This window comes from Neofelis nebulosa, chromosome 14 (assembly GCF_028018385.1).
Source record: "Neofelis nebulosa isolate mNeoNeb1 chromosome 14, mNeoNeb1.pri, whole genome shotgun sequence".
Lineage (NCBI taxonomy): Eukaryota > Metazoa > Chordata > Mammalia > Carnivora > Felidae > Neofelis > Neofelis nebulosa.
Window position 1 is genome coordinate 64,158,031 of NC_080795.1, and position 21,507 is coordinate 64,179,537.

At 38.3% G+C, this 21,507-nt stretch overlaps 2 protein-coding genes across 6 annotated transcripts in view; one reads left to right on the forward strand and one right to left on the reverse strand.

The window, feature by feature from the left end:
• The window catches only part of MRPL13 (mitochondrial ribosomal protein L13), a 50,395-nt gene extending 39,529 nt beyond the window's left edge, over window positions 1-10,866 (reverse strand). Inside the window, exons 1-2 of one of the 3 annotated variants that reach the window (XM_058698936.1) lie at window positions 10,554-10,682; window positions 6,809-6,932 (exon numbers count right to left, since the gene is read on the reverse strand). In XM_058698936.1, coding sequence (XP_058554919.1) covers window positions 6,809-6,932; window positions 10,554-10,619 — 190 coding nt within the window. In that variant the 5' untranslated portion in view covers window positions 10,620-10,682. Of the gene's footprint in view, window positions 1-6,808; window positions 6,933-10,553; window positions 10,694-10,736 lie in introns of those variants that run through there. The other 2 variants (XM_058698935.1, XM_058698934.1) reach the window with 2 other exon arrangements.
• Window positions 10,867-11,057: 191 nt separating this feature from the next.
• Window positions 11,058-21,507, forward strand: part of MTBP (MDM2 binding protein) — an 85,735-nt gene continuing 75,285 nt past the window's right edge. For 2 of the 3 annotated variants that reach the window (XM_058698931.1, XM_058698932.1), the window contains exons 1-6: window positions 11,060-11,257; window positions 12,063-12,143; window positions 16,583-16,656; window positions 16,753-16,901; window positions 19,167-19,225; window positions 21,158-21,302. In XM_058698931.1, coding sequence (XP_058554914.1) covers window positions 11,140-11,257; window positions 12,063-12,143; window positions 16,583-16,656; window positions 16,753-16,901; window positions 19,167-19,225; window positions 21,158-21,302 — 626 coding nt within the window. In that variant the 5' untranslated portion in view covers window positions 11,060-11,139. Of the gene's footprint in view, window positions 11,258-12,062; window positions 12,144-16,582; window positions 16,657-16,752; window positions 16,902-19,166; window positions 19,226-21,157; window positions 21,303-21,507 lie in introns of all 3 variants that reach the window. The other variant, XM_058698933.1, reaches the window with a different exon arrangement.

The following is a 21,507-nucleotide window of genomic DNA, read 5'->3' on the forward strand; positions in this document are numbered from 1 at the left end:
TTTCATGTAGATCAGGAGTATTTTAGGATAATCTAACAATAACTTTAGAAAATGCTAAAGGAAGGTTTGTCTCTGCTTCTTTTATTTATTTTTTAAATTAATTAATTAATTTAAAATGCTTGTTTATTTTGAGAGAGAGAGAGAGAGAGAGAGAGAGAGAACGCATGTAAGCAAGGGAGGGGCAGAGAGAAGGAGAGACAGAATCTTAAGCAGGCTCCGTGCTGTCAGCACACAGCCCAACATGGGACTGAATTTCACCAACCGTGAGATCATGACCTAAGCCAAAATCAAGAGTGGAACAGTTAAGTGACTGAGCCACCCAGGTGCCCTTCTGCTTCTTTTAAACGTTCATACTGTCCTCAATTTATTAATCTGTGGGCAATGAAAAGAATGGAGTCCTCATGAAGAGTAAGTATAATCTAAAAATTACCATGTGCCCTTTCTTTTTATTATCAGTAACAACCATGTTCAAAGAGCTCCCAGGTCCCAAATTCAGAAGGGCAGCTCTGATTAGAAAGAGAAGGGAACTTTTCCTAGTTCTACATCATTTCCAGCTTGACTCAGACCACATTTTCCATAAAAAATAACCTTATAAGTGGAAAGTTGGTTTTCTATAAAACTTCACAAAGTCTACTGGACCTGCAAAGTAGTTCAAATACAGTATACATTATGTTTGGATATATTACCGGCTAACTTTTATAGCTACTCCTGGATATATGAACATCATTTATAGTATTATTTATCTGGGAAATTGTATGTCAATTTTCAAACAAACATGTTTACAGCGATTGTGAGAACATAATACATGCTTGATAAATGCTTATTTAACAATGAATGTTAGAAATAAACTTACGACAGACATGTTTGTAAGCTAAAAATTGCTTGCAATTTAAGTTTTGACTTTAGTGACATCTTGTGGACATAAAAAGTCTTGCTGATATAAGTTACGTATTAAATTATATAGTGAAACAAAAATACAGCTCAGTCTTTAAAACGTTAATTTTTAATTTCATAGAAAAGCTATTCTCCTTTACTAGAAAAGGATGACATGATAGGTAGCTACCAAAGCTCTTTTGGTGTGCTAGCAAGTATTTTCATTAGTACTTAAGGAATACTTTTGCTATAATGACCCACTTATAGGAAAGCAGAACTTTAATTCAGTGAACAGATAAGTGCTATACTTTAAGAAAGAAATTACATTACTACAAATTCTACTTTTTCCCAAATTTTGTATTGTTTGTATTTCTACAAAAACGACCTAAGGCGCCTGGGTGGTTCAGTCGGTTAAGCATCCAACTTCAGCTCAGGTTATGATCTCACGTATCGTGAGTTTGAGTCCCGCGACAGGCTCTGTGCTAACAGCTCAGAGCCTGGAAAGCCTGCTTTGGATTCTGTATCTCCCTCTCTCTGCCCTTCCCCCACTCACTCTCTGTCTCTCAAAAATAAATAAATGTTAAAAAAAAAAATTTTTTTTAAAGGGGCGCCTGGGTGGCTCAGTCGATTAAGTGTCTGACTTTGGCTCAGGTCATGATCTCACAGTCTGTGGGTTCAACCCCTGTCAGCTGTGCTGACAGCTCAGAGCCTGGAGCTGCTTCAGATTCTGGGTCTCCCTCTCTCTCTGCCGCTCCCTAGCTCACACTCCCACTCTCTCTCTCTGTCAAAAATAAATAAACTTAAAAAAAAATTTTTTTAAAAAACAACCTAAAAGATCTTGTATATTACCTTGTTGATAACAAGGATAACTGCCAAGAAAATAAACAACTTAGCAGGAAAACATAGTTTAAGTGGCTAAGAATCACCACACTGATGTGGAATGGGTAATTTACTATCTGATGAAACAGGTGCCTGGGTTCTGGTCCATATTCTATTATAATATAGCTGAGTGACAGGGAGAAAGTCATTTTATTCTTCTGATTTTAGTTCTCATGTATATCAATGAGGCAATTAAAATATCTAAAGTCCTAAGGAATTCATTCTATTACTTGGTAATTCTAAGACTATAACATTCTCCTTGTCTGCCAAAAACCACAGATATTGTTTGTAAGTTTATTTATTTATCTTGAGAGACAGAGACAGTGCTTGGTGAGCGGGGTGGGGGGGGCGGTGTTGGGTAGGGTCAGAGAGGGAGAGAGAGAATCCCAAGCAGGCTCAGCACTTCCAGCACAGAACCTGACATGGGGCTCAAACCCACAAACTGTGAGATCATGACCTGAGCTGAAACCAAGAGTCAGACATTCAACCGACTGAGCCACCCAGTGCCCCACAAAAACCCGAGATTTTTAAAGCAAACGGATTTATAATTAGTCAAGCGTAGGTCTGCTGACCAGTATTTTCCTTTCAAGGTGTGGTTGCTCCTCACTATTCATGTATTCTGTATTACAAATTTGCCTATTCTCTTAAAATTTATTGATAATGTCAAAACTTGCAGTGCTTTCCCAGTCATTTGCAGACATGTGCACGGCAGTGAAAAATCTGAGTAGCTTGATGCATAAGCTGAGGTCAAATATGGTAATGCACTGTCTTTTGTTTCGGCTCTTTTACTATAAACCAGTGTCCTTTTGTGGTCTATTTAGTGCTAGGTTTTTGGCATTATTGTGCTTTTTATAAGTGACTTTGCTGTTTAAAATATCCCTCGAGTCTGATGCTGAAGTGCTGTGTAGTATTCCTAAGTGCAAGAAGCCTGCAGTGTGTTTTACAGAGAAATCCTGTGTTAGATAAGCATCGTTCAGGCATGAGTTACTGTGTGGTTAGCCGTGAGTTCAATGCTAAAGAATGCAATATGTATATTAAACAAGCTGTCTTTAAACAGAAACACACATAAAACAAAGCTATTTATTGCCTGGCTGACAAATGAATGTTGTGACTAGAGGCTCACTGGAACCTAACCATATCTCTAAAGCAATGGTTCAGTGTTCGCTCTCTTTCAGCATTCATGGTGACTTTAAAGAACGTAACTACGGTGAATAATGAAAACTGACTGTGCTCATAAAACATTTTCTTAAAAGTGTCAGTCCACAAAACATTTCTGATAAGCATCTCTGAAGGACCAGATGTTGTACTAAGTGCTTGAAAAACTAACACTGACATGACAAAATCCTTACATTCATATTCCATACTTAAAGATTTCACAGGTTGTGAGCTGACTTTGAAATTTTCATTAAGTGAAGAAAAAGAGGGGCGCCTGAGTGGCTCAGTCAGTTGAGCATCTGACTTCGGCTCAGGTCATGATCTCACTGTTCCTGAGTTCGAGCCTCGCATCAGGCTCTGTGCTGACAGCTCAGAGCCTGGAGCCTGCTTCGGATTCTGTCTCTTTCTCTCTCTCTCAAAAATAAATAAACATTAAAAAATTTTTTTTAAAAAGTGCAGAAAAAGATTAGAGCGGCAAGTATGAGAAATGGCGTAACTCATGAGTTCTTGCTTTTACCCAAATCAACCCATCTGCAGTACTTTCCCTGCTAGCTCCACAGGTCCAAAATCTAACTTAGCTAAATGCCAGAGCCCCGATTAAAAGTAATTTCTTCATTCTCAAAACTCGTATTCATGAATGCATATATTCACTCAAAAAACATTTTATGTAGCCCAACTATGTGTCAAACACTATTCTAGACACTGGGCATATAGCTGTGAAAAATTTAGGCAAAGTTCCTATCCTCTTAGAACTTAGTGTGGTGGAGGTGTGGATAATACATATTTATATATGTCAGGTGATCAGAGGATGCTAATTAAAAAAAATTTTTTTTTAATGTTTATTTTTAGGAGAGAGAGTGTGAGCAAGGGGGTAGGGGGTGGGAAGTGGCGGGAGGGCAGAAAGACAGGAAGACACAGAATCTGAAGCAGGCTCCAGGCTCTGAGCTGTCAGCACAGAGCCCGATGTGGGGTTCGAACTCACGAACCATGAGATCATGACCTGAGGCGAAGTCAGATGCTTAACCAACTGAGCCACCCAGGTGCCCCTAAAGGCAAGGTAAAGTATAGAGTGAAAGGGTGAGATGACAGAGGAACTGGGGAAGGCCTCTCTCAGAATACAAATGAGCAGAAATCTGAAAGATGTGAAGAATTAAGCCATAAATCTGGAAAACCCCATCCAGGCAGAGGGAACAAAATATGAAAAGGCCCTAAGGCAAAAATGTGCTGACAGGCACATTAAGGAAAGAGCAGCAAGCCTTAGTGGATTACCCTAGGAGGTAGGAAGTAAACTCAGCAAGGTAAAAGGGACCACACCTTGTAGGTCCTTGTAGGGACTGGCAAATGTTGGCTTTTACTTTCTCATTTGGAAGAGACATCTGCAACTCATCTGTAGAGAAAAGACCCTATTGAGGCAAGAGTAGGAGCAGCGAGATCAGTGAGGAGGCTTTTGGAATAATCCCAACTAGAGAGCAAAGTGGTTTAAAATTACAGTAGAAGAGTTAATGAGAAGTAGCTAGATTTCAGATACATATATTTTTTCAGATATATACCCATATATATGAGTTGAACAAAGAGAAGTCACAAATGAAGCAAACACTTCTGACTAGCCCAACTAAAAGAATACAGATGCTGTTAACTAAGATGGGGAAATCAGAAGTAACAGGTTGGTTTTGGGTGGGGGAAATCAGGAAGTAGGACATCTCCGAGTTAAATACACATTAAAATGTTGCAGATGCCCACTGGACACCTAAGATTTATTGAGTAGAAATGTGGTTATGGGAGCCTGGAATACAGGGAAAAGGTAAAAAATGAAGATATGAATTTGGGAGCTCAGCCTAACAGAAAATATTTAGAGACCTGAACCTGAATGTGATTGCCTAAGGAATGTGAAGGGGTCCAAAGACCAGGCTGCAGGGCACTCCTATTTTTTTTTTGTTAAGTTTATTTATTTATTTTGAGAGACAGAGAGAGAGTGAGCAAGGGAGGGGCAGAGAGACAGAGAGGGAGAAAGAATCTAGTTAGTAAGAGAACGCATCCAAAAACAAGTAAAGAATGTGTTTAAGAAGAAAGTTCTTTATATGACAACTAGCCTGGACTCCTCAAAAGGTTAATGGCAGGAAAAAATAAAAGAGAAGGATTATTCTACATTTAAAAAGACTAAAGGAATATAACAATTAAAGGCAATAATACATAAAGCTTGGTTGGGTCCTGGTTTTAAAAAATATGCTTGAAACTACGAGGCAAATGTGAAAATGTACTGGACATTAAACTGTACAATTAAATTATGTTTATTTTGTTACGTATGATAATGGCATTTTGGTTACATAGGGGAATATACTTATTCTAGGAGACACATGCTAAATTCAGGGGGATTTATTGAGACATCTGCAACTTATTTTCAAATGACTGAGTAAAAAATTACATGTTAAATTATACATAAAAGTTAGAAAAATGTACGGGGCGCCTGGGTGGCGCAGTCGGTTAAGCATCCGACTTCAGCCAGGTCACGATCTCGCGGTCCGTGAGTTCGAGCCCCGCGTCAGGCTCTGGGCTGATGGCTCGGAGCCTGGAGCCTGTTTCCGATTCTGTGTCTCCCTCTCTCTCTGCCCCTCCCCCGTTCATGCTCTGTCTCTCTCTGTCCCAAAAATAAATAAAAAACGTTGAAAAAAAAAATTTTTTAAAAAAAAAAGAAAAATGTAGAGGACAAATAACTCAGTGGAAATATGGCAAAAGACATGCACAGATATTTCACAGAAGAAGAAATGATAAAAGGCCATTAAATAGTGAAGAGATACTTAATTCCATTTGCAATGAGGAAAATGAAAATTAAAACCACCACGAGAAGGCATTCCACATTTATGAGAGTAGTCAAACTTAAAAAGAATGAAAACATCAACTGTTATTGAAGATGATGGCTAATAAAAACTCTGGTAGGAGAGGACATTAGCATAAAGACTACCTAGTTTCCCATGCACCTTTGAACCCAGTAATTCCTGTCCTATAGACAGATCTGGGAGAAACTCTTCCACCTGTGCCCTGGAAAAAAGGTATAAGAATACCAACAGGGATATTGTTTGTAATGGCAAAAAAATTGGAAATAACACAAATGTTGAGTGTATGGGTATTTATTTCATCATCATTGTAACTGTTAATTTTCTTTAAAATATTACTTATATTTAAAAATAGATTTGTCTACATACTGTATCTACATACTGTATATATCTTTGTGTATTTCATGTATCAAAAAGTTAACACTATGATCAGCTGCACAAAATGTTGCTGACAGGTCAAGACAAAGAGTAAGAATTGACACCTAGAACTTGTTGGGTGTGCACTGCAGTGCCTAGGTAAGTGAAGTCAATCAGAATTACCTACAATAAGCTGAAGACCTTAAGTATCAAAACAACTTTTTTCCTTTGTTTTGGAAAAAGGTTACAGAAAATCAAATCTATCAATTCAAAACAGTAAAAAGTAAACTTTCCATGTTCCGCTAGCTCTATCCATCTTTCTAGGGGAAAGGTTTTTAGAAGAAAAGACAAACTTATTTTTTCATTTTCAAAAACTCCCTATTCAAATGTTCATTGCCATGTGAAGACACACGTGTAAGAGTGAACATTTGATTTCTAGTCCCACTCAGGATATCTGAGAGTGAAAGGAAAGCTACTGAGAATTTTGCTGGGGTAATGACATAAAATGGTGTTATCTCAGGCAAACTGGTCTGTATGGTTTTCCTGTGAATAAACCAAATTCATTTCAGTGCCCTAGTAGGTTTTCTGTAAGAATGGAACAAGGGATCCCAAGAAAAAAAGAGGTACTTAGAAGTAGTTCAGTCAGACTTTTCAACATTCTATTCTGGCATGAAAATTATGGTTACTCGTGACAGGTATAAAATGATACTCACTCAGTTGATGGTATACAGGTTTATGCAATCCTTGAAGTTTAATTGATGCCAAAGCAGCCAGTTTGCCAGGGGGCTGCATTTTCCCATCTAAGAGATACCAAACCCGAGCAAAAGTGGCCCATTGCTTGGGGAAAAAAGACAGAGAGAGAGAGAGAGACAGAGAGACAGAGACAGAGACAGAGAAAACAATAAAGAAAGTTCTAATTAAAATGGAAATAATTGAGATTATTATATACCATCATGTATATTCTACTGTTAATATCAATAATTACTTTGAAAAAAGATCCTGTCACTAAATAATTGTTTTGGTTTTGTTTTCATTTGTTTCTGGAAAAGGAGGGTCTTTTTACATTCTACAAAGATTAACACAGTAAGTTTTCTTGCCTGCCTTCCTATTAGCAGTGTGGATGATATTTTATTTAAAACATTTCAAAGATATATTTTCCTTTATATTATGACAATTTTTGATATCATACAGAATAGAATCTGGAAAAGTAATGGGAACTCTTATGAAAGCAGAAACTGTTTATAAGGTCTTCAAAGGGGCGCCTGGGTGGCTCAGTCGGTTAAGCATCCGACTTCAGCTCAGGTCACGATCTTGCGGTCCGTGAGTTCGAGCCCCGCGTTGGGATCTGGGCTGATGGCTCAGAGCCTGGAGCCTGCTTCCGATTCTGTGTCTCCTTCTCTCTCTGCCCCTCCCCCGTTCATGCTCTGTCTCTCTCTGTCTCAAAAATAAATAAACATTGGGGCGCCTGGGTGGCGCAGTCGGTTAAGTGTCCGACTTCAGCCAGGTCACGATCTCGCAGTCCGTGAGTTCGAGCCCCGCGTCAGGCTCTGGGCTGATGGCTCGGAGCCTGGAGCCTGTTTCCGATTCTGTGTCTCCCTCTCTCTGCCCCTCCCCCGTTCATGCTCTGTCTCTCTCTGTCCCAAAAAAATAAATAAAAAACGTTGAAAAAAAAAAAAATTTAAACAAAAAAAATAAATAAACATTAAAGAAAAAAAAAATAAGGTCTTCAAAAATACTTTGAAGACTAATATGTATTAAATTGAAAAATGAGTAGCTAATTGGGAACTGAAAACTATTCAGCAGTTCAATTCTATGGAAGAGGTAAGTAACAGAATATAGCTAGACAAGTATAGATGGAGGATGTTGAATAAACTTGAATTTTACATAGCTGTCTTACACAGACATCTTTAGGCTGCGTCAGGCATAAACCATTGTCTTTGTAGTATCCATCAGTACCTTCAAGCTCTCAGAAAATTCCAGCCCATAGAGATGTCAACCTTTCTGCTTTCTGTATGCATATACACAGGTTGCTAAACAATGCTGGAAAAAATACAATCAGGCTAATTGGGTTTATTTTAAATTTTATCATTACAAACCTCATATCAGCTTCTAAACTGCTCACCATTTTTTTTCCTTTCTCACTTTTCTAGTTTCTACTTGTTCTCCTCTCTCATCTTTTGTCAGATTTCTCTCTTAAGTATCTCACATATTTTGATGCCATTGTAAATAGTATTGTATTTTTAATTTAAATTTCTGTTCGTTGCTAGTATATAGAAATACACCTCATTTTTTGCATTTTGGTCTTGTACCCTGCAACTTTGCTAAACTTATTTATCAGTTTTAGGAGCTTTTCCTAGATTCCATCTGATTTTTCACAAAGACAATCATGTCTTCTGCAAATAAAGACAGCCCCTAGCCCATATCTTTTCCCTAGTACTCTCAGCTTATGACTAAGTAAAAAAATAAAAATAAAAATAAAAAAAGATTCAAACAGTGGGAAGTCTATAGGACAATCTTTGGTCTTCAATAAATTGCAAAGGAAAAAATTGGAAAAAGAACTTATTAAGAGAGAATTAAAAAACATGAAATTATTACATTCTAAATCCTAAACCAAAGGAACAAACAGTAAAAATTTATGTATTTCTATAACATAAATGAGAAAATTGGGGATTTGAACATATACTAGATTACTTTTTGTCTTTGATAAATGGTATTGGGGTTATATTTTCAAAAAGAATCCTTATAGAGAACATACTGAAATATTTATTAATGAAATAAGAGGAATCTGAGATTCACCTCAGATTCATAAGGGGAAGAAGTGAATGGGGGGTACAGATGAAAAAATATTGGCTATGAGGTTTTTGAAACTGGGCTGTACCTTCATTTATATAGCATTGAAATTCTCCATAATGAAGTTAAAACAAAACAAAAAACAAACCCTCTCTACCTCACTTACCCACTGCCTCATGTGTGGCAAAATTCTCCCAAAGAGTTGTCTTTACTCCAATTTGTCCTCATGCTGACTTCAACCTGCTCCACCCTGGCTTTTCTCCTCCCACACCCATCCCCCTCTCTCTATTGCCTGTCAAAGTTACCAGGACCTTCATGTCACTGAATCCCTTGGTCAATTCTAAGTCTTCAATACAGGTGATCATTTCCTTCTCCTGGATATTCTTTCCTCACTTGATTTCCAGGACACCACCCTCTGTTGGTTTTTTTCCCTACTTTGCTTGTTTTCCTATCTCTTGCCACTGAAATGTTGAAATGTTCCAGAATTCAGTTCTTGGTCCTTCTCTCTTTTCTATACACACCTTCTCAATGACTACTTCCAGACTTGTATGTTTACATGTCATTTCCATGCTTATGACTCCCAAGTGTAGAAATTTACATCTCTAGCCTTGACCTCTTTCCTGAACTCTACAATTGTACCAATTGCCCATTTGGTAGCTGCACTACAGTGCTTTTTAAACCATCTCCTAAAGACTAGTTTGTCCTCATTCCATTCAAGATCAATATATTGATAAAAAAAAAAAACACCTTGTTCAAAAACCATTAAAATACTGCCATATCATCAAACTGCTGTAAAGTTTTCAAATTTTTAATTTTACTTCTTAAATTTCCTTCATCCAGGAGAGGTAACAAACAGTTCAAGGAAGGAATCACTCTCGGAGCAGGACTGGGCTAAGAAGCATCTCAGGTCAACAGACCCAAAGCTGAACTCCAGCTCTTCTACCTGAAACCTGCTTCAATTTCAGTCTTCCCTATCTCAGCTGATGGCACACGCTTCCGGTTTCAGAAACAAAAAAACCTTAGAGTAATCCTTGTTCTTTCGTTGTCAGCTCACATTCAATCCTTCAGGAAATCCTTTTGACTCCACCTTCAAACAAAACCTGACCACTTTTTTTTTTTTTTTTTTCAACGTTTTTAATTTATTTTTGGGACAGAGAGAGACAGAGCATGAACGGGGGAGGGGCAGAGAGAGAGGGAGACACAGAATCGGAAACAGGCTCCAGGCTCCGAGCCATCAGCCCAGAGCCTGACGCGGGGCTCGAACTCACGGACCGCGAGATCGTGACCTGGCTGAAGTCGGACGCTTAACCGACTGCGCCACCCAGGCGCCCCACCTGACCACTTTTCAACCCTATACTGTCTAGTTCGGTTTGTGCCACCATCGTGTTTAGCCTGGATCACTGCAGTTGGCCTCTAAACCGACTCTTTGTTTCTACCTTCCACGAATCCCCACCTCTGAACAGTCTATTCTTAGCTGCCAGAGAGCTCCTTCTAACACTTTTAAGTGAGATCACTGTCACTTCCTGGCTCCAAACCCTTCACTAACTAGATCCTCATTTTATTCAGTAATAAGCAAATCCTTACAATGGTCTACAGTGCCCTATCTGAATACTCTTTCCTTAGAAAAAAAGTCATGAAAAGGGCTAACTGAAAAGAGGAGACGAATACCAAAGAGAACAACAGCAAGCGGCGGCCAGAATCACGATTCTCAAAAGTGCTTTCCCGAGGCATCATCTCCTGGCCCAGGAACTCCTCTTTCCTGCCCACTCAGCGTCACTAAATCCACCGAAGCCACTGACTTCCTTCTGCCAGCCTAATGAACTCCATCAAGCCACAAGAGTTCGAGCTCACCTGGGGCGCCCTAGAGAAACTCGACATCTTCTCCACTTGCAGGACCGTCCTATTCCCAGGGTCCACGGCCAGACCCCAGCATTAATGGCCCGGCGGGAAACATATATAGGCAAGCATGACAGTTCCTAGGCCAGCCAGCCGTCGTCAGTTTCTCTGCTTTTTCTGGGTCTCCTCCAGTCTTCCCATGGTAGCGGTTTCATCCTGACAGGAGGAAATAATGCAGTCATTGACAGAATAACTCCCCAAAGAACCCGCCGGCTGGAAAAGCTGAGGCAAACCGACCCAGCGCGCACAATTTCCAGCCGACCTAAATTTGGTGGATGGAAACCGGAAGTGCCTAAGCAGCGCGCGACTATTTGGATGTGGAAACCAAGATCTGAAATAGGAGCTCGGCTCGAAGGAGATGGATCGGTACCTGCTCCTTGTGATCTGGGGGGAAGCAAAAGTCCCGTCAGCAGCGGGTGGGGAAGTGGATCATGGGCCTGGGAAGTCACCCGTTGAGGGTACCGAGAAACAGCCGGGTAAGCGCAGGGCTGAGAAAGAGCGGGAACCGCTTGCGGGGAGGGGAAGAAATTTAAATTTGAGATCAAGTTCTGCCGGTGAGGGAGGGGGGCTATCTCGAGGTGTCCCGAGAATCTGAGACTCTATGGGATCGGCCCAATAAGGGCTGAAAAATGTCATTATCTTCGTGGAGAAATAGGGACAAATTTGTGGATGCACAATTCCAGTGCTCAGAAGTTCTTGGCACAGTAAAAATTTAGCTGATTTATTCTCTGTGCCTTCGGAATGGAATGTCTTCTAGTTAGAAATATATGCATTCAATAGGCGATTCCGTCAACTCTATGTTCCAAATACAAGTAATACAGAAAGGAACAAGATGGACAAGGATCTTACTCTCCTAGAGTCTACATCCTAATGGGAGGAGATATCCTACATATAAAAACTAAGATTAAAAAAAATGGTAAATTTAAAACAATCGTGACCGTTTGAAATGACACTCCTATTTGGTGTTTCTGTCTATAATCCACACTGCATTTTATTTATTTGTTTGTTTTGATTGAGCAGGCATCTTGAGGAGAAAATATATGTGGTTGTGTATAGAGTATTGTGACAGAGTTTCCCTTCTCTGCTTAAAATTATCCTTTGGGGGGAATTTTGAATATTTAACTGGCTAGCGTGTATAAACCAGGAGCCTTTTGGGTTTTCTCTGTGTAGCTCTTTTATGTATAACATGTTGTTCTGGAGAGTCTCTGATGGTGAAATTGGAATAGGCCTAGATTATGTAACTCTTGTGCCCATTGAGTTAGTTTGCCTTTTCTTTTTCAGATTTAACAGCAGCAAATGTTTATCACCTCCTGAAAAGAAGCATTAGTGCTTCAATGAATCCAGAAGATAGTACTTTTCCTGGTAAGTATAACACGAACCCCTTTTTTCTCTGGCCCTGTATTTGTATTGGAAATAAATTTAATTAATTTGGTCACTTAAAAGTATGAAAGATACTTGTTGACTGCACACATCACTGGGATAGGGAGATAAGTAAGGAAATACAAAACTGAAAAAGATGCTAATTCCCTCTTCCTGCTGCTTGAATGTCATTAAATTGTGTGAAAATTGTTATGAAAATTATTCTAGGTTCTCAGCTTGACTTTCGTTCCCTTTGTGGTATTTCCTTGCCCATCTTTAGCTCCATATATAATAGGGTAATGTGGTATTATAAGGAGGATTTATGATTTGTCCTGAGTACAAATACATTATTAATGCTCTTACATATTTCTTACCATTTTTTTCCACCCTTATCGATTTTCTTAAAAGCACTTCATAATTGTTAAACACAGTAATCTTGTCTCCATTCTTGTCTGTTTTACCTTTTTCAAAGTATTTGGCTTATTTGACCAGCCTTTGCTTTGTAAAAATCTCATCTCCTTTGGTTTCTATTGGCATTATACAAATCCATCTACTGATTTTTTTTTTTTTTTTATAGTTATCTTCTCTTTTACTTCCTCTTCTTGGCCTCTGAGAGTGTCTTTCAAGGGCTCAGAAAAAGGAGATAACCAAAACAGACCAAATTAAAAGCTGAAGGAAGTTTCTGAAGATGCTCCGGGTAGGGTGCTCATTCATGCTGCCCTAGTCTGTTTTGGTTATAAATGTTCACGCTGCCCTAGTCTGTTTGCCAAGTTGTGGTAGTACTCATTACTTTTTCAAGTTGGTATAATTGAAGTCAATACTACTGGTATTGCAAGAAAGCTTTTCTTTCACTTATGCCTCGAAAGTATACATTGAAGAAATATTGGGAGCATTATAGGAATTCTTGGGATAACTTTTGCTTCCTGTTTGGGTAGATAGAAGTTTCTTGTCCAAGGGGTGCCTGGGTGCCTCAATCTGTTGAGCATCCAACTTCAGCTCAGGTCATGATCTCTTGGTTCCTGAGTTCAAACCCCACATTGGGTTCTCTCTTTCACAGCAGCTATTTTTGGAATCCATTTACATTAGATTTGAATGTCACTTTTGGTGTTAATCACTTTGTGCTTCTTTGCTGTGCCTTTATCTTTTTTTTTTTCCTTTTGCCAGTTTCCTCTTCCTGTTACCCATTTTTGTAAAATATGTAAATTTATCACTGGGAGACAAGAAGGAAACACAATTACATATTTGTCATCTATTCATATGAACTGAATAACAGCTATGCAGTGACCAATCAGCAACAAACCTTGAAAAGTAGCAATGTGATTGGTCACTGATCATAATACACATCTTTGATTTATGTAGTGATTTGCGATATGAGAAGCTAGCAGTGAAGTTTTGCTTTAGGCAATTACAGTTGATTAATAAACCATGGTAGCTGGAGTTTGAGCCCCGTTTTGGGGGACCAGGTGTTATTTAAATCATGGGAACTGAAATCTGCATATCAGAACCATGCAAAGAGATTGAATTTCTTACCCTGTGAACATTATTGCTTTCAGTAATATGGCAAGTCTGAGAAACTGGAAGTATAATATGATTATAATTGAGATAAGGCTGGAGAGATAGGCATAGCAACGTGGAGGACTTTGTAAATCATGTCAGGGCTCTTGGACTTCTTCATAATGATAATTAGCCATTAAAGGCCTTAGTGAAGGAAGAGATCTGGTGACATCTGTGTTGTTGAAGTATTCTGGCTACAGTATAGTGGACAAATTGGAGGAAAGTATAGGTATGAGGGGGCTGCTGCAGAAGACCAGCTAAGAAATAAGAGAGGTAGCCGCGGTAGAGGAAAATGGATCTGAAAGAAATTATGGAGGTAGAATCCACCTGACCTAGTGTTGCATTGGTGTGATTCGGGAGAAGGGTAGTGTGAGAAAGCAATCAAGAATGACATTAGATTTCTGGCTTGGGGATAGTATAGGTGGTGGCATTTAGCAAGATAGGAGAATTAAGAGTTTGAGGCATGGTTGATGAGGGGCCGTAAGACAAGCTGAGTGAGAGCCCAGCACAAGCTAGCACAACCCCCCCGCCCCGGTGGAATATGTGTAATATTTCTCAGGCACTCCTGGCTGCCCAAGAACAAAGGAAAGGACAGAAAACAAATGTTAAACTGATAGAGTCTCCATTAGTTTACAAATATCTTAGTAATATTACAAGAAAAAACAATCTTATTAATAGCCTAATCTCCAGGGACTCCCTACCATCTTAATGCTAATGCTTTGCTAGAGGGAAAAGCAACCTTAGCTTGATGATAGCTAGGCCTCCAGTAATCTGTGAGTCCTCTTTAGCATATGGAAATCTCTTCAAGAAACTCCCTCTTGACTTTATCTCCCCCAACTCCTTGGTATATAAGTAGTCACTGTTCACAACCCCAGTGCTGCTCTTTCTGCCCACAGGTCCTGTCTCCTTGCTTTAATAAAATCACCTTTTTGCACCAAAGGACATCTTCAAGAATTCTTTCTTGGCTGTCAGCTCTGAACCCCCTTATCACCCCAAGACCTCATCAAATGACATGTTCAGTTCGGAACATCTATTTAGTTGCCCCGTAAGATGTCAAGTTGAAAATGTTTTGCAAAAGTTGGATACGTGTGTCCAGAACTCAAAAGGCAAAGTAAGGCTGGAGATACAGATAATAGAGTCATCAATATGTAGGTGTCAGTCCAAACTATGAGAAAGGATGGGATTGTTTGTGGATAGTGAGAAGAGCAGAAAATCTTGAACTGAATCCCAGTATTTAAAGGAACTGAACACCAGTTTTTTTTTGTTTGTTTGTTTTTAACGTTTATTTATTTTTGAGACAGAGAGAGACAGAGCATGAACAGGGGAGGGTCAGAGAGAGGGAGACACAGAGTCTGAAACAGGCTCCAGGCTCTGAGCTGTCAGCACAGAGCCCGACGTGGGGCTCGAACTCACGGACCTCGAGATCATGACCTGAGCCGAAGTCGGACGCTTAACCGACTGAGCCACCCAGGCACCCCTGAACACCAGTTTTTAAAGGCATGAGGAGTAGCTGGAAAGATAGGTTCCACAGAAATCAAGTGTTTTAAGGGGAAAGTAGTCAACTGTGTCATCTTTCATTCCTTTCTTATTCTTATGTTGAGAGATCAAGTAACAACAGTGGTAAGAGCTATCAGATTTTATAACATTAGTTATTGGTGTCTTAATGAATGTAGTTATAATGAAGTTTTGGGGTGATGCTGGGGTGGTCTGGAACCGAAGGCCAAGAAAGAATTCTTGAAGACCTCTTTGGTGCGAAAAGGTGATTTTATTAAAGCATGGAGACAGGACCCAGGGGTAGGGAGAGCTGCATGGGGTCGTGACAGGTAAACTCATTATATACCCTCAGGTTGGGAAGGGGTCAGGGATAGAGCAAGTCTCCAAGGAATTTTGGAAGCAAGGTTTTCAGGACCTTCAGGGGCTACCTGTTGCTAGGGAAACATCGTTTATTACCGTTTAATAAAACCTCAGTCAGGAGACCCTTCAGTTGTATATCAGGGCCATAAGCTTGGAGTAGGATTGGCAGCATATGTCTTGGGGCAGTTGAGATAAAGGAAGTAGATTTACAGGATCCTCGAGGTTGGGATAATGTTAAGCTGATTCTCTTTTGCCCCCAGCAAAGTGTCATCCTCCAGGCAGCTGAGCTCCTAGAGGGAGGTCACTCTGCTGGTTTCGAGGACTTGTCAGTGGGCTGTAGGCAGTAAGGGAATTTAAGTTTTCATTTGCCTTAGTTTCCCACATTACCATGGCAAGTACTTAAACCCCTTTCCTTTGTTCTTGGGTAGCCAGGAGTGTCCAAACAATATTCCACTGGGCCAAGGGAGGGAGGGTACCCACCTGTATTTTGCCCTCAACTTGCCCCACACTCCCCCATCAGTTACAGTTGCATGTTGGATACACAACAACATTTTGAAATGGCTTCAGAGGGGAGTAGAAAATGTCATGAGGCTATTGTTTTATCTCCTCTCTCTCTTTCTGGCCAGGCTGAACCAGACCTTCGTTGTCTTTGAAGAGGGAACTAGATCTCTTACCATCACTTACGCGGTTTTGCATGACTCAGTAGTAATTAAGTGGGTGTTGGGGTTTTTTTCTTGGTAGGTTTTAGTATTTGAAATGATGATTAAAATAGTATGGATTTTGAGTTGTGACAAATTAAAAGTATTCATTGTGAGTGAATAATTTTGCTCTTTGGGCAGATTGTTCTATTTAAATTTTTAGAGATTTTAAAAAGATCCATGTAATATATATGTATATGTATATGCATATACACATGTATATCTTGAAGAACTATATACGTAATAAAAGTTATATAATTCTCTAAGTATAGATACTATAGCATCTGCTTATTTGTGATACGCCTTTCTTGTAATAAGCATGATTTTGTTTTCAAGCATGTTCGGTAGGCGGCATACCTGCTCCCAAGAAGTGGTTCTTTGCAGTGCAGGCAATATGTGGATTTTATCAGGTAATAGAAATGAAAAAAATAGGCATTAGTGAATGTCTTTGCCAATGTAAGTAATTTCAGAAACCCATTATTTAATGCAATCTTTTGATATATTAGTTTTGCAGTTCTCACTGGGAAGAGATACATTTTGGTACAGAAAAAGATGAAATTGAAGATGTTCTTCAAACAAATATTGAAGAATGTTTGAGCGCTGAGTGTTTTGAGGAAGAAGATAGTAATAGCAGAGAATCATTATCCTTGGCTGAGTATGCTTATATGCTTTCTATAATATCTTTAAAATATTTTAACAGTACACAGTATTTCAGCCACAAGAGTGAAAATGAGATTTTTTTAGCAGCCATAGGAAGGAAATTTTAGTTATTGAAATTTTCAACTCTATTTTGGGAGATGGGCAATTTGGGCCTTTTATTTGAATAAAACTGTAAAGTGGAAAAATTGGTATCTGAAAATATCTAGCTTCTTAAGCTTACACAATTGCATTAATCATAAAAAGTGACATTCTAATATGTCACTTTTTAAAAAAATTTTTTTTAGCGTTTATTTATTTTTGAGACAGAGAGAGACAGAGCATGAACGGGGGAGGGGCAGAGAGAGAGGGAGACACAGAATCGGAAGCAGGCTCCAGGCTCTGAGCCATCAGCCCAGAGCCCGACGCAGGGCTCGAACTCACGGACAGCGAGATTGTGACCTGAGCTGAAGTTGGACGCTCAACCGACTGAGCCACCCAGGCACCCCAATATGTCACTGTCTTGAAGATGAATTCTGTCTGATTATGAATTTTAAGAGCTTGAAGAGAAACTTGAATGTAATGGAGCGCCTGGGTGGCTCAGTTGGTTAAACGTCCAACTGTTGGTTTGGGCTCAGGTCATGATCTCACAGTTCCTGAGTTTGAGCCCTGATAGCACAGAGCCTGCTTGGGATTCTTTCTCTCCCTCCCTGTCCCTCTCTGCCCCTCCCCCACTCAGGCTTGCTCGCTCGCTTTCAAAATAAAATAATAAATAAACATTAAAAAAAAAATAAAGTAATTGAATTGTTAAAAAATTTTCCCACTATCAAACTCTAGGCCAGTATGACTTCACCAAATTATTCTCCCAAATATTTAAGGAATAGCATCCATTTTAGATAAGTTCTTTCAGAGATGAAAAGAGAGGGAAAACAACTCATTTGTAGGTGTTGACATGATCTTGGTTCTCTCTCTCCCTCTCTCTCTCCTCAAAATAAATACACTTTTAAAAAAAGAAACTTGAACTTGAGGTTAATAACTGGCATTCAAACTCAAATTATGATTATCATTTTGCTATTTGAGGTTGATATATATGATTTATTCAATTTATGTATATCTTGAGCATAGAGTTTCTGCGGATTATATAGATGATTGGCTTCACTTTTAGGTTTTTTGAATTGTGGTATAATATATAAGTTGGTCCAGGTGATATAAGTTGTGATTATTTTTCTCTTCATGAAATATCCCATCTTCAACTCGTAATTAATACCTTTCATTTTAGTCTTCCATAATATTTCATTACAAAAACTACTTTTGTTTACTATAGTAATCATATATGATACTTCTATAAATTACTGCAGACTTTAAAAATTCTGTTTTCCTGTTTTTTATTTATATTTGTTTGTACTGATTAATGAAAGGATACATTGTAGAACCGAGGAAAGGGTATAAACCCAGGGCTCAATAGAGGCAGTTTCTAGTTACTTGATTGTGGACCAGTCACTTCATTTCTCTGGTCCTTTATTATCTTGTCTATACAGTGTTGAGATCCTTTTAGGTGATTTCTAAGGTGCCTTCTAGCCTTAGAGTTCTTAGCATCCGTGTTTTCCCACCATTATTAAAAGATAAGGAGCGTAAAAGTAATTATTTCTAGTAAGTGACCGAACAGTTATTTCCACAAGAGGGAGCTTGAAAACTATGCTTTATCATAAGATGCCTTAAGTTTTCTAGATAATGGCAGATTTCTAATAAAGGGTTTAAGTAATTTTATGTTATACAATAGATTTTTGAAAAAGAAAAATTCATCATTTGGATAAAATGAAAAGATTTTGAAGAATTGGAGGACATCATCCTATTTTCCAGTCAGGGCTGTTGTATGCCATTCAGAGAAAAGCAGTATCCTTTTTTAAACACTTAGCAATACTGTACTTTTAGGGTTCAGAAAAATGTTTGGTCTATTGGTTATGATTTATATTTAATGTACAAGATATAATTTAGGGAGTTTTTTTCCCTTTTTATTGTTTGTTTTTTGGGGATGTGGCTAATAACTTGGACTCTGAATCCTACTTTCTACACCTGCTAGTTATGTGACTGTAGGCAAATTATTTAAAGTAAGGATAATAATATTATAGTAGTGCCTCGTGGGTTGTCATGAAGATCAAGATAATGTATCTAACATACTTCATAGTATCTGGCACATAGATTCATTTAGTTAATATTACCTGTTATGATTATATGTAATGTGTATGTGTATGTGTGTGTTTTCTAACTTACCCTTTTGTTTTAGCCTGTATGAAGAATCTGCAGAAAATTTGCATCAATTGTCTGACAAACTTCCTGCTCCTGGTAATATTTTATGACTACTTTTGGGAATATGTCTTATCTTATACTTCCTATGAATGAGTGATGAATTCAGCCTTTATGCTTATGTTCTCACTTCTAATTTTGAAACTCAAAATGAAAAATAATTTCTTAATTGAAGTTGATATCAAACATACTTCACTGCTTTAATAAAGTATATTACTGAGACACTACAGTTCTCTTGTTTTTATTTAGTTAGAAAAAAATTAGAACTTAGAAAATTAAATGCCAGTCTCCATTTCCTTATTTAGTTATTACTGAAGAATCTTTCCACTATATACCATTGTTTTACATAGTACGTTCTGTAGAACATGAGTCCTATAACAATTCCTGGAAAAACAAGTTCTTTAACCTAGATCATTTTGGCAACATCTTTTAAGGTGTGTGGTCACTGTATACTTTATCAAATAGAAAATTCTATGGTAAAAGAAGCCCTTCACTCAGCATTTGTTTACAGAGCCCCCCCCCTTTTTTTTTTTTACAATAATGACAAGTATATTTTATGAAATACTGTGTCATGCTATTCTTAAAGCTGTAGCCTCTCTGAAATTTATCTTTCCTTGTGTCAATCAAGTAGCTGGCATCTAAAACCTGGTATAATTTGGCATCTGTAAATACTTTTGAAGAGCTTTTCTTGAATATTTTTCATTTTTTTTTTTTTTTAAATTTTTTTTTCAACGTTTTTTATTTATTTTTTTGGGACAGAGAGAGAGCATGAACGGGGGAGGGGCAGAGAGAGAGGGAGACACAGAATCGTAAACAGGCTCCAGGCTCCGAGCCATCAGCCCAGAGCCTGACACGGGGCTCGAACTCACGGACCGCGAGATCGTGACCTGGCTGAAGTCGGACGCTTAACCGACTGCGCCACCCAGGCGCCCCAAATATTTTTCATTATTGAAAGTCATTTATTAAGCACACATTTGTTGCATCTATCATAGATCATGTATTGTACTAGGAGCTGAGTATGTAATGATGAGTAAAGCAAATGTGATTACCATGAGGGACTTGAAAGCTCACAGTTTGATCCTTATATTCAAAATCCTATCTTAGTATAAAAGATTCTATGTGGGAAATAACTGAATACATAGATAAATAAACATACCAATTTTTTTTTTTAATTTTTTTTTTCAATGTTTTTAATTTATTTTTGGGACAGAGAGAGACAGAGCATGAACGGGGGAGGGGCAGAGAGAGAGGGAGACACAGAATCGGAAACAGGCTCCAGGCTCTGAGCCGTCAGCCCAGAGCCCGACGCGGGGCTCGAACTCACGGACCGCGAGATTGTGACCTGGCTGAAGTCGGACGCTTAACTGACTGCGCCACCCAGGCGCCCCAAACATACCAGTTTTTTAAATGAAATGTGTCAAATTCAGAATATGCATTGAAATATGCAATTGCTGTTTTAGCAAAATAGAAAGCTTTCATTATCAAATTTCTGTTTGGTTCGGTTTTGTTAACATTTTCTAGGTTTTTTGGTAAGTTTATAAATTTATAAAATGTGAAGTTTCATGAAGTTATACTTTTTTCTTAGGAACCAATGATATTGTCAATATAATTGAGTTTTCTGAGTGTTTTATTGTCCTATAAAAAGAAATAATTTATTTGACCATTACAATTTTATATTAATTCATTCCTTTTTTGTATAAATTAAGTATAGAAAAATATACTGAAATTGCACAGATTTTTTTTCTCTGTTTCTCTGTTCAGTACAACAATAGCATTGATGATCTCAAGAGCAATGTGTATAATTAAGCATTGGTACATAACTGGCAAGTAATTATGATAGAGTTCATTGTTTTCTGTTATGTTAGCTATTTCAAGATAACATGGCTTTAAATCAAATGATGAACATTTAGAAATTTTGAACTTCTAAATGTGTATTTTTGTAATTATGAAAATGCCTTATTCTCTTTCTAGGTAGAGCAATGATAGATGTAATACTGTTGCCTTCTGACAAAGATCCTCCCAAGTTGAAAGACTGTTTACCTACTATAGGAGCATTAAAACATTTAAAGGAATGGTATTCAGCAAAAATTACTATAGCAGGAAATAATTGTGTAATGTAAGTTTCTTTGTTCATATTTGGTTGCTGTCTGTGTAATCTGTTTTCACAATTAACATGCCATCCTAATTTTAATAACTTATCACTTGAAGATTTTGTTTAATGTTTATTTTTGAGAGAGAGAGAGAGAGAGAGAGAGAGAGAGAGAGAGCAAGTGAGCATGAGTGGGGGAGGGGCAGAGAGAGAGGGAGACACAGAATCCGAA